This window comes from Amblyomma mixtum, chromosome 3 (assembly GCF_055824585.1).
Source record: "Amblyomma mixtum isolate Tamu chromosome 3, ASM5582458v1, whole genome shotgun sequence".
Taxonomy (NCBI): domain Eukaryota; kingdom Metazoa; phylum Arthropoda; class Arachnida; order Ixodida; family Ixodidae; genus Amblyomma; species Amblyomma mixtum.
This window is the reverse complement of record NC_143014.1, coordinates 49,754,265-49,767,061: the sequence shown is the minus strand read 5'-3', so window position 1 is coordinate 49,767,061 and position 12,797 is coordinate 49,754,265. Positions and strand designations below refer to the sequence as shown.

Below are 12,797 nucleotides of genomic sequence, written 5' to 3'. Positions count from 1 at the left end.
CCCCTCAGATGAGGATGGCGACGAAGTGAAATTGATCGTCAGTTGGGGGAATAGAACGGGTAGAGCGCATCGTCAAAGAAACCGTTACATTTGAGCGCCAAGAGAGTCCCGGCAGGTGATTTCCTCCAGAGGGACATCATGTCGCAGCCGCGGTTCCGGCTTCGTGCACGGATTACGCCAGAGTGCTCAGCTGGCGCGCCACCAGGAAGAGGCGCTCAGCTGACGCGTAGGAAGGGCTCTTCCTCTCCGAGATTTCGCCCCTTCGCGCTTGAATGCCTCGGCGGAACGTGGCAGACGCCCAAACTGGGCCAGGCGCGCCCACGGTGAGAGACGGGCAGCCGAGGTGGCAACGAAAGTGTATCACCCAGATTTGCCGACGCGCCCGAGCGCATAAATGATGCGCGCCTTGGCGGGGCTGCACCGCCGTGGCTGCACGCGTCCTTGATAGGCCTATTTTGGTGGCGGCGAGAAAAAGGGAGAGTCTGCCGGCGACGACGAAAGTAAACACGCCCTACGGAGAGCGAAAACGCGGCACCCTCATCCGCGAAGCGGAAAAAAACGCAGGCATGCGGCGCATGTCCGGGGGGATGCACGGACCGCATATTTGCCCCAGGGGGAAATGCAGCCATCGGAGCTCTGACAGCCGTGGCAGGGCTTGGGAGCCACGGTCGAAAGGGCGCTCCGCTGTCACTGAACGCCTGGGGCATTAAAAAAAAAGTTTTGATTGATTGATTGATTGATTGATTGATTGATTGATTGATTGATTAATTAATTGCACAATCTACACATAATGACTGCCGTCGCGGCGCATGTACACCATCCGTTTTTGCGTGCAGCGAAAGTTGACAATGCTGAGTCTGGAAAGGGCGATCTGCAATTCTATGACAACTATTTTTCGAGTCAGGAGATGACTGAAGGTTAACACTGATTACTGTGAAAATTGCCACTCAAAAGAAGACGAAGTGGGTCATTTACGTTAAGTCCGCTGGGATTCGAATTAAACGCCACTATTATACTAGTGCAAGGCGCCCTCACATTTCTCCCTCTCTCCGAATCCTTTTTAAAAGCCGTTTAATCGTCAGACACAAGTAAGAGGTGCAGATTGCTTTAAACCGGAGTGGCGGGGGGAGGGGGGGGGGTAAATATCTCGTAACGGGGGAAGGGAGGGGAACAAACCCAACAATAGTACTGCTAAGAGAATTGAGGGAGGTCTCGGTTCTGGCAGTCTTGATGCCACACGAAGCATAATAGGGTTCTCGCACAGCTTCCGGCCTCACTGTTGAATGACGTTCCAGGTCACACACGGGCTAATACAGGACGTACTACGTCTGCCGCTATGGACGAGGGCGGCGCTGGTGAACGCTCTGAAGGTTTGGCTAGGCGCAAACATAAATACCCCCGAAAGCAGAAGACTGGACAGCCGTTGCCGTAGCTCAGTTGGTAGAGCACCGGACGCGAAATTCGGAGGTCGTGGATTGAAATCACACCAACGGCATTTGGTTGTTTTTTCTTCTGCTTTATGATTGTCTTGCAGCGACAGATAAATCACAGTATTATTCTCTCATTGATGAACACCACAAATTACAAAAAAAACAAAAACAAAATTGCCTATGCCCGTTGGTTTCGGTGGCTGTTGGCTTCATTCATATATCTTGGTTGTAACTGGGAATTTTGCGGAAAGCTGCGGGAAGCACAGACTGATACGATAAACAGGGAAGGGAAACACGTCTTTTCACCGAACTAGAGTTAACCGCATGTCCGATATACCGCACGTGTTGCAGGTCTGTTATGGGTCAAACAAGTTAGTGGCATTACTTGCTAACTCTTTTATTCCAAAAAAGTGAAATGAAAGGCCCTAGTTTTGCTAACGGTGCAACATGAGTCAATGAGTTTTTAGTCGAGGGGTTGTTTTAATGCGCATACGAGAACGACGGGATACATTTCGCAAGGTTGAAACAGCAATTATATTATTTTTTAAATGGTTGCGCCTTTGGTCAGTAATACTGAATGCCTGCTTTGAGGCTTAATACGAGAGTACATGTTTAAACATCGCGTAAGCGAACTGGGCGTCTCCATTAACCTGAGCTGTTCGCAGCAGACATGTTTTCGTTCAACCATGTTGCAGCTGATTAGGTACAGGGATGATTATCACAAAAGCGTGGGTAATTGGGTAATTAGCTAGGATGCATTAACTTCTCTCTGAGGTCCTGTCCATGGAACAATAATACGCTTCTAAGGAGGAGAAAACACTCATTGATCATCGGTTGCCCGCCTTGTAAGCTTCGTATTATAAGCGTGTGTTTTCAAACATTCGCCACGAGAATTACCGCTGACATCACCGCATCAGAAATCGACAGCACAAAGCCTACCGCGGGAACCCTCTCTCACGTGACCAACGCGCTGGGGAGCCGCGCTTATCAGTCAGCCGACCAGATAGATCGTATAAGCTCCGACTCGACACGGCATCGCGCACCGGCATTAGCATGTGACCGCGCTACGTGACGTCGATGCCGGGGCACGCGATGCGCTTGGTTACGCAACAAGGCGGAAGGCTGCGAGGTAGTGGCGGTAGGGGGGTCTATGTATTTGTCGCAGAAGGCGCCCTATGCGAGAGTTTTGAGAAATGAGTTGTTCTTACATTATCATTTTTCTCTAATTCCGTATTATTAACATTGCCAGTAATGCAAAACCGTTATTGAAAAGCTTGAAGAATTTTAAGCAATATGGTTTCAGCGACAATAACCATTTTTGCTGTAAGCTCTGTCAGCAGAGGGCAACAACACAGATGGAATCTGTGCACATAGTTTTTGTGTTGGGTTTTATGGTACGTAAGCGGCCAATGTTGTCATGCGTTTGCATAGCTTTGAAAAAAGAGAGTAGTTTGGATATTATTAAATGCCGCCACACTGTATGCGAGGCCTAATGGTCGGACAAAGTGGCGAGTGGCTCGACTTCTGCAGACATCCTGTCGTTAAACCTTCAACGCCTCGTGCCGCAAATTCGTTCGACATACTGTTTGCACGCCGTTTACTCATTGCAACTTGACGCTTGAACACAGTTTGGCGTCAACATGCTCTCAGTAGCCACGCTTTCCAGTCAGAATGTACGGCTCCTTTGTAATGAAGCTGTGTGAAGGAAAAGGGGGAGTAGATGTGCATCCTCCAGCCAACGTCTAACAATTCGGGATGTCTCACTTACTGACAAGTATTACGGGACGAATATTTGCTGGGTAAGAGGTATTTGTTGAACAAAAAATCGTCTACTGCATCCGGGCCTCGGAGCTTGCTCGAAGCCTTCGATTTGGTATTTCATACAACGCGGACTAGCTGCACAAAATGGACCAAATGTTAACTGTTGCCAATTGAACGGTGACACACCGATTCCGAAAATGTTAGCGTCGCTAACAAACTTTTGCCTTTGAATATGGGTTTACTATCTAGCATAACGTGGATGTGATGGTGCTTCTCTTTAATTCATCGATAACTCATGGTTCCCTCATAGGAACCGAGGTAATCCGCATTAGCGCAATGCTCACGCGTAATACTTCCTTAGGCGCGTTCCCCGGGGCCCGCTGAATTGCTGCGAGCCATTCATGTAACACCTACAGCTCTGAAAATGATGATTATCACCTTCTGAGGACTTTGTAGTGGTAGAATAATAATCATTGGAAAAAAAATCGTAACTGAGATGAGAAGTGTCTTGCGGGACCCAAACGGAACAAGATTGTTCCTTTTATGTCGTTTACCCACCGTGATGCTAGCTTCAAAGTTATGCGTATCGAACTGTCCCGCGGTAAGAGCGCCTGCGGCGAATGCTTAGATCGTATCACCAGCGCAGTGCCTCTGCCGGACGACGAGTGCAGCCTGACGAGGTGTAGACCTCCTCCCCACTCCCCGCATCTTAAGCTGAACCTCTGCTCCTCGGAGATGGGAGAGGTTGTTTTCCGCGACCATTTCACACCGTTATCCCGCATGTTTCCGCCGAAGGCTGAGGACGGCACCCGTATGTTTAATTCCGGTCACACTGAAGTTTTTCTCATCACGTCTTGTTATTGACGATCGGTATACCTACAAAAGGGCAATGCGAGGCTCTAGCGAAAAGAAAAAAAAAAAGAAGAAAGCAAAAGAGAAGGGAACGTAAAACAGCTACCGTGTGTTATTTGACAGAGCTCTTGTTGATGTTCATCACACGTTGAGCCTCTCCATTGGAGACATTCCGCCGCGTCTCTTCGCATGCATGGCGTATACCAAAGCCGCGTATACTCTATGCGATGCCAGCGGACGCAGTGAACACAAACTTGCCACACGCACATGTTTGGGCGAACAGGTGGCATGTCGCCTTAGCGTCCAAGGTGGTAAAACTGGGCAGGGGAGCGTGATTTCTCTGTGCCTGCTCCTCTTTCTATCGCTGTCTTATTTTTTTTATTTTTCTTTCAACTTGCAGCGTCATCTCACGAGCGTTCCCTTTGTCTTGTCTTTGCAGATGGAAATAGGCTTGAGCGAGCCTTGCATGCCAAAGGAATGGTGGCCGAACCGAGTAAATACCCTCTTCCTCTATTCTCACCTACCCTCGACCGCGGTGGTCCGAGCCGGGCGAGCCGGTGCCGCCACGACAAGGGCGGTTCGCGCCGGCCGCCCTTCGCATGCACCGAATGGGCGGGTCGTGACAGTCACCGAGGCCAAAAGGTCCCCGGGCCCGTCTCCTTTCGGGAGGGGTCGCGACCCTCCCGCGTGCCAACGGCCAGCCGCCAAGAAGGGCGCGACAGATGCGGCGGTCAAAGCAGCCGCGTTGCCTACAAGGGGCTCACACGGCTGCGCTGCAGTGCGCGGCCATGTCGGGCACAGGTCGCAGTCAGGTGCACGTTTATAGTGCGCCACAAAGCACACGCGTTTCACCTTCATACTATGACACAGCTCATTAGTTTAATGATAAATCGCCTTCGTTGCTAGGAGCCCGCGTTGGGAATGCAACCCCGAACGTATGCGAATAGTCTTCCTTCTTGAGAGTAGGCGTTGTATTTTGGGCGCTGAGCTGAATATCGCGGGGTCGACAAGCGGCACTGCTAGCGTTTTCCCGCGCTCCGCCCAACAGCGCTCTTGGTTTCCCCCATCGCTTAGACGTGTCGTGTTGACGTACTCGACAGTAAAACGCAGCACGGTAGCCGAAACTAGGAACCGGTAAAAAGATAGGGAAACACGGCTGCCCCTCGACAACGTATGGGTTTTGCGTCAAAGGGCAGCAAAACAAACAAGTACACGAACCGAGGACACGGCCTCTGCGGCGACACTCAAAAAAGAATACGATTATGGGAGAAGCGGTAACGACGCAACTGTGATCATCATAACCGTCGTCATCATCCTCCAGGTAGGGTTCACTGCAAGAGGAAGGCGTCTACCCCTGGTCTACGATACGCCAGCTGCGGACACGTTAACCCCCCATCCCCCCCCCCCCCCCCAAAAAAAAAAAAAAAAAAAATCCACCCTTACTTGTTTCACGTGACTGCCGCCAGCAGCAGTTTACCATTACAAGCATCAATTGGCCCGAAGATTTCACCGGTGCTTTTAATCCCGACCTCGGCGGTCGCATTACGATGGAGGCGACATGCTAGAGGCCGGTGTACTGTACCCAGTACTCCCACAGTCGCCACCATTTATGGCGGAGTTTCAGGAATCGCTGCCGGGATCGCCTAGCAGCAATAAGCTTCCATTGATCAATCCGCACTTTTTCTGTAGTTAAAATGCAAGAATGAAGAGTAGGCGCTCTACGCGGCATTCGTTTAGAGGCACTAGCCCGAACCAGCTTTCTGCTGATGGCATCAACACCATCGCATTGCGTTTCCTCGTCTTTCTCAGTAAACGTTTTTCTTTATGCATTACTAGAAATAATTTACGAATATTTTAACTTTCCTTACTGATTTTCCAGCGGAGTAATACAGAACGCCACGGACCGCGTCCCAGTGTTAGCAATTGCAGTTTTTTTTTTTTAGGTTGTATCCTACTATAGCCGCTACATCGAAGGAATCAATCACGTGGTAGCTTCAGGGGACTGCTGGTTACTGCTGCAGAGCGGCAGCGCGGCGGGGCAGCGCTGCAAGCGAGCCTGACAGGGCCGCTGGATGCTGGAGCAGGTCAGCACCGTGGCGGGATCGCAGAAAACCGCCATAGCTAGCAGCGTGAAGATGCCCCACGCACGTGGGGTGTACGAAGGGCAGCAGGAACGCCGGAACAGGGGCCGCTGCCGACGCTGCTGCAGCTAACGACGACGGCCAGAAGAAGTCCTCGCTGTAGGCGCAGGAGACTACGCGGCCGACGGCCTGGAAGGCCTACTTGAAGTAGGGACACGGCCGCCTGAGCGGCCGACAGCCGGTGGAGAAGCCCTTTGAAACAAATAGCCCTAGTTACGGCGCGAAAGCGGCGCGGGACGCACGCGGGGATCCTCGCACTCGAAGTCCGCAGGACAGGGAGCACGAGTAACAAGGCGCGGCGAGGGCTGAGGCACGACGGTAGTGCTCTTGCCACTATTTTGTTACAAGCTCTGCGGGAAAGCCGCTTCTCGTGTGGCAGGAGCCCAACGAAAAGGCAGTTTGAAGCACCCCTTCTCCTCCCGGTGGGGGCTTCACAATACCCTCTCACTAGCTTAACAAACCAGACCGTGCTCAAGATGGGAGCAGCTGGACCCCTCCGTCTCATACTTGGGTGTGAGCCGACATTAACTACAACATTTGACGTCAGAGGGACCATGTGATCGCCGCTTCTCGAATAGTGATACGGGCGGCGCGGGGAAACAGTTGCGCAACTCTGCACACTGCGGGAGGATGTATAGGAACACTAGACGAAGGCGGCGACGTCGAGAGGCGCGAATACTTCGCGGGAGGAGCTGCAGCAGAAGGCATCCGCTCTCCTCGGGGGTCCAGACGGAACGAGAGTGCGTTCGGAATTTGTCGCCTTTCTTACCCCAAGGCTGATGATGATGATGTGTTCGTGGTCTTTCTCTTTGCAACGGAAGATCGACAGGGTCACCCGGATCTGTCAGAAAGTAGAAAAAATGAAAAAAGAAAAGGAATGCACTTCCAAAGTATTGCAGGTGGTGACTGTTCCCGGCGCTCATGTGATATTGACGCGTGTGTGCCACCAGAGCTCCAACCATCTCTTCGTCACCTCCACCGCGTCCCAGCATGGCTGCCCGTTTAGCCTGCTGGAGCCAAGTGCGTTCGCCAGCCTGTCCGCAGTGGTGCCTGGGCCCGTAATTCGGTCCCTTCTTCAGGGGTGACTGAAATGCGAGCCAGCAGCAGCAGCAGGGAGCGGCCTTCGCTTTCCCTTTGTCCGTTAACGTATGGAATCATATTTGCTAGCGCTTAGTGAACACACGAGTCAAGAACACAAATGCACAGGACAGAGCGTCTGTTCTGTGTATGTGTTCTTGTCTCGTGTGTTCACTAAGCGCTAGCAAATATGATTCCAAACGCTTTCCAACTAGCCCAAGTTTCCGCCTTCATAACCGTTAACGTAAGCGGTGGTTAGACACTTTTATACTCCATCCTATAACTAGCCTGCAACTCTAAGAAAGGCAGAGACCTCCTCAGCCAATCAAGAGAGCGCGTTAAACGTGTTCCTCCGCACCAAGCTGTCTGCGTGTCATCTGCTCGCGGAGTACACAGATATGATTCGAACAACGTGTAAATCGACGCCGTCCATGTTTCATAACCTATTGGAAGCTCACGTACGCTAAACGTAAGCATTTGTCATGACGTTACGCTCGTACTTTGTCTTTTAGTTCAGTGCATGCAAACTAAGCCGCAACGATTAGCTCAGCTTTGTGGCGCCGTCTGGTGATTACAGCGGGAAGCACTTGGCAACAAATCGACGCTTCCGTTTAGGACTAAAAGCGGCAGAATAGTCACTCTAAACAAAAAAAAACAAATTTATCGCTCAAACATTTTATTATAAGCGTGATGAGACGAAGCGAGAGCCCTGTGCCCCATATATGGCAAGTAAACGCACTGAAAACGGTAGTAACAACCACAAATTCAGTCCGAGGCGAGAGGTCCTGCTTCAATGGGTGCCGCCATTTTAAGGCGAAAGCCTTTAATGTCTCATCGTTGTAAGCAGCAGTTGTCGACAGAAATGTCACGCTTTTCAATTGGTCGAAACTGTCGTGACGTCACAGTGCGCGAATTTCAAACGGGGCCAATTGTACTTTGGCTAGTAGGGATCGTATAGTGATGGTCCAAGTAAGTGGGACTGAGCTTCGTGAATTGCTTAATTACTCAATTAGCCTAATTAACTTTTCTAGTCAGGCCATGTAAATAAATAAAACCGAGTAGGAAATCGGTCGAGCTCGGGAATCGAACCCCGGTCTTCGGCGTGCGAGACGAGCATGCTATCCACTCCGCCATGCCAGCACGATGGTTTAGAATGAACAAAGGCGCGTCTAGTGAATACGGTGTCTTCGCTCACTCTCATCCTCCTCCCTTCCCTTCCGGCGAGGTTTAGGTGTCCACCGAGATATGAGAGAGAGATACATTTCCTTTCCTTAAAAACCAATTTACCGACTAGCGAGGCGTAGAACCGAATGGGCGATGGCGTTCTATGGACACACGCACACGCGCGCGCGCGCGTGTGTGTGTGTGTGTACACACACACGCGCGCACACGCGCACACACAAACTGTCACGCTGCTCTTGTCTTTAAAAACACACATATTAAAAACATGGGTTCTAGCCACCGCGGTTCTAGCTCAAACTACTTGGCCTTTCTTCTGCTGCGGAAGAGATGGTGGTTTAAATCTACTTGCGGCTCTGCAAGTGCAGTACACAGGATCAAGAAACAAAAAAGTAATAAATTCTAATTCACTGGTAAGACCGCTCATACCTGCTACATTCTTATCTGTGGCATCGACTAGCCGGTCCTGAATATAGCCCCACAGTCGCACTCCTGCAAGTGGCGAAATGCGAAACTTATTGGATCGGGAAATAGAACAGCAGCGGAATCACTGCCGGTGGCGGTGGAGTAGGGGGGTTTCTGCGAACAGACGAAAATGCCCTTGAATCCCGTATATTGCTCGCAGGAGCATGACGTCATAGCCGCTGTTATGAAAAAGGAGCGTGTATACGTGGCTGCTGGCAGCACTCGAGCGCGGAAGCAGAGCCGCGCACTACTGAACAAGTGTGGAAGTGAACTCTTGCTACCGACTGGCAACAACGCTTTATTCAGTACCCAATACTGCATGCAAAGCCTGTCCTCGAGTGTAACGTGGGAACAGCTGCATGCAGAACTGCATATGACAAATTAGTTCATAACAGAGCTCTGCGTGATAATGCTACTCCGCGTCACCTTGGATGGCAGAATGGACGGGTTCCAAGCACGACTGTGAAGGAATGTGCTTTTCGTGTCCGTGAAACACTAAACGTCCATTTTACAGGACCTCTCTGCTCGCGCTGGGGTTGAACTGCCAACACATTCTGCCCACATCCCAACAAAAGACCCTTCGGCTTCATAGTGGAGGTTGTCATGCCTGGAAACAAACAAAAAAAAAACGACTAACGCGCTTTTACGCGTTTACAACTCCAGTCTGTTGCGTAACATCATCGCGTAACTAGTTGCTTAACATGCGAAAACGCGGATCGCGCCAGTTGGTCGCATGTCCGGTGGACGTATAGAAACGCGGCAGGGGTGCGCGGCGTAGCGGTTCATATAAATCGCTCGCGTCACGTTCCGGCCCGACAGTACTTCGGTGCAAAGCTCCCGGTGTTTTCGCAACGTCTGGAAGTAGACCGTCCGTCAGTGACGCCGCAGTCTCATCCCGTGCCGCCGCAAGCAGCGCGCGTGCCCGTCACGCCCGGCAGGCCCGCGGCGAAGGTGACGCGCTGCGTCGCTGCGGCGGCGCTGGGCGCACACGGATCCGCTTGGGCGCCCCTGGCGCCGAAGGCGAAAGGCCGCGCTCTCCCTTCCTGAGCCCGCAAGCGACCCAGTTTCTCAGTCGTTGAGACAGTGCTTACCGTCGTTACACCTGCCCGGAATTAGCATACAATTCCGCCGCCGCGGTCTACGGCATCGACTTGGAGCGGAACATGACTGGCAAGTCCCGAGTGCGCGCCCAGCGCCGGAGCCGCTGCGCGCGACGACGAGGAAGCGTGGTGCCGGAAGGGCCGGGTCCCCGGCGCAGTCGGCGAGGGGCGGTTACTTCAGCGCATCCCTTGTTGTCAGGAGGGCAGTGCAGTGTGGCAGGCACGTTAACTGTCGTTATAGCAAATGGGCTTGTGGCCCAGGAGGACTATTCAAAGAGCGCACATGATTTCAAAATTGCGTCGGTAAGCTGTTCGATATTGCAGCTACTGCATTCTACTCGCACCGAAGCGGAAGCTGTACAACAATGACCGGAACCGAATGCCAGACGTTCCCTCCCCTGAAGAGGGGACACACTGCCCTGGCGAGGAGGGCATTATCTCCCTTGTACTGATGGCAAGCGCAGCTTGCGTTGTTCAACACAGCTTGGTGGTATACCTGTGTTTGTGAATATCGGGACTGGCACCAACGCAAGTCGTCCAGGCATTCCCACGGGGCAACGGTATTTGCCCGCGTGCTGCTCTGCGTTGTGGTCCGGGCGCGGACGAGTGGCTCGCGAAAGCGCGCGCAGCGAAATGCGGGCGGCCCCGCGGGACGCTCATTTGCGCAAGCGGCGCTGATCAGCGGCCGTTCAAGCGCGGCTGGCCCCCTTTCGCGTGCTTCGTCACGGCGCCCAGGAAGTGCTCCCCGGCCGTCATCATGGTCCGATCGTAAACACTGCGCCCGGTGACATCTCGCAGCTCGACCAGGCGTAATGCTGCGTTAGCATAGGGCCGCCGCTCTGCGCTGGCGCACATTACTGTGACAGATTGCATTCGACGCATCCCCCGCACAACTGGGCCCCGCGGCGGATCGGCTCGCCATTGTTCCGGCCCTCCCGCCGCCGCAGAGCGCGCTATTGCGTCTCTGACGCGAGAAGAATTGACCCTAATCTCCCGCAGGACTCCGAGAAAGACTGGCCTGTTACTCTGCGGCTGCTGCCGAAGCGGTTTTACAAGCCTGTAGAGCACGGCGTCGAGGTCAGCTGCCGCTTCTCCAGTGGTGGCCGCGCGTCTTCAGGGCTCCCCGCCTCCTCTCTTCAAAAGATACCGCACTGCGAAACACCTCGATCTGAGCTGTATGTAAGCGAATCGTCGCATTCAATGTAATTATGGGCTCGTCATCAGGCACAAGCACAGCCTTACTGGACCACAATAACGCGGCGTTCTGTGAAATATTCATTCCCACACCAAGGGTAATTTCTGACCACTGAAGAAAAAAAGGTTCTACAGGCGACTGCTCTTATACACTGTTGTCGGCAGTTCACTCTTGGAGAGATTATTCGCATGCTCTTAGAACTGCATACATGGCGATACCATTGCAACGATTGGACGTTGCTTCGGGCGCGCCTCTTTTGAGACGCTAACGTTATGGAGCCTGTGTCGCAGAAAAGCCGGCGTCGTCGTCGATGTCGTTCACCGTGAGCGAAAATCCACGAAAAGTCACTACACAACCAACCTAGGTGGGCCACCAGCGTCACGTGACCTTTTGGCGCCGTCGCAACCTGCCCACCGGATTGAGAGCAAATGCCCACCGTGCCAAGTGGCAGTTAAATCCGTGATTGGTCGCGAAAGGAACAACCCTTAAGGCGGAGCTTAAGTGCCCCGTCCAATTTTTTGGGGTGGAAAGACTGTCAGTTTTGGCCCTTTTCGGCGCACGAACAGCACTAGTACGGCCCGCGCCATCTACCACGCCCGAGACGATGGCAGAGGCTGGCTTGGGGTTGTGGCGAATTATCAAACTGGCCGAGTGAGGAAGTTCTGCTAGGTAGACAAAAAATAGCAAACCTTTTTTAGATAATATAACGTACCGCGATGCAGATGTTTCCATCCATAAAGTGCGCGGTTAGAACCTTCTGTTTTGCGGTCTGCCTGTGTTGCCGACGGTGGCAAAAGGAGCCGGCCGGGACACACACAAAAAAAGAAACTGGTTAGATAAACACAGCTCAGATTTCCAACTTTCATTTCTCCGACCATCATTGCTTCGAGTGAGATTATCGGTATCAATTGTTTTGCAAAACTCGCTCAGTGAAGATAGTTGCAGCCATGAGCTTGTTGCGTCTACATTTACTTGCACGATTATAGTCTGCACAAAAGTTGGGAAGACTGTGCCATGTTTGTCTCGCCAGTTTTCTCTTCTTTGTCCCCGCTTCGTTTACAGCCATATATGATGGTCGAACTATGTGCCAACTAGCGCGCCAAAAAATGAAACTTGTTGACGCTCCGGCGCCTCGTTCTACGCACTGTCGTGGCAGCAATATTAACATCTTCATCGCGCTTCTTGTGGCTTGATGTTCGTTCCTATCGTTTGCTTCTTTTATTCTTCTTATTCGCTGGCCTGCCTCAACTGCTTTCAATGTGCGCCGCGGTACATCCCACGCTTATGTGCACAGTGGGCGTTTCTTTGCGCCTTCCGCCCCATGACGATGCAGGGTAGCCAGACAGATCTGATAACCTCCCCGCCTTTCCATCTTTTATTCGCTCTCCGCCTGCTCTGACGAGTGGCCACTGCGGCCTGTGCGGAATTCGTCGGTGAGTGTGTACTACAGGTTAGGCTTGAAAAGGGGCCGTTGGTTCTGCATACTGATTTGCAGGAGTGTGTTAAATTCTGAGCGAGACACGTTGGAAAAACGACACAAAACAACTCAGTGCAAAAATAAACATCAGTGGAAAGTTCGCGCTCAATTGTACCTTGT

General features: G+C 52.2%; 1 protein-coding gene across 1 annotated transcript in view; it reads left to right on the top strand.

Moving 5' to 3' along the window:
* The window catches only part of LOC149350153 (uncharacterized), a 120,080-nt gene that overhangs the window by 45,656 nt on the left and 61,627 nt on the right, over positions 1-12,797 (top strand). Inside the window, exon 2 of the mRNA XM_089579120.1 lies at positions 4,483-4,536. Within this exon, the coding sequence (XP_089435246.1) occupies positions 4,483-4,536 (54 nt within the window). The remainder of the gene's footprint in view (positions 1-4,482; positions 4,537-12,797) is intronic.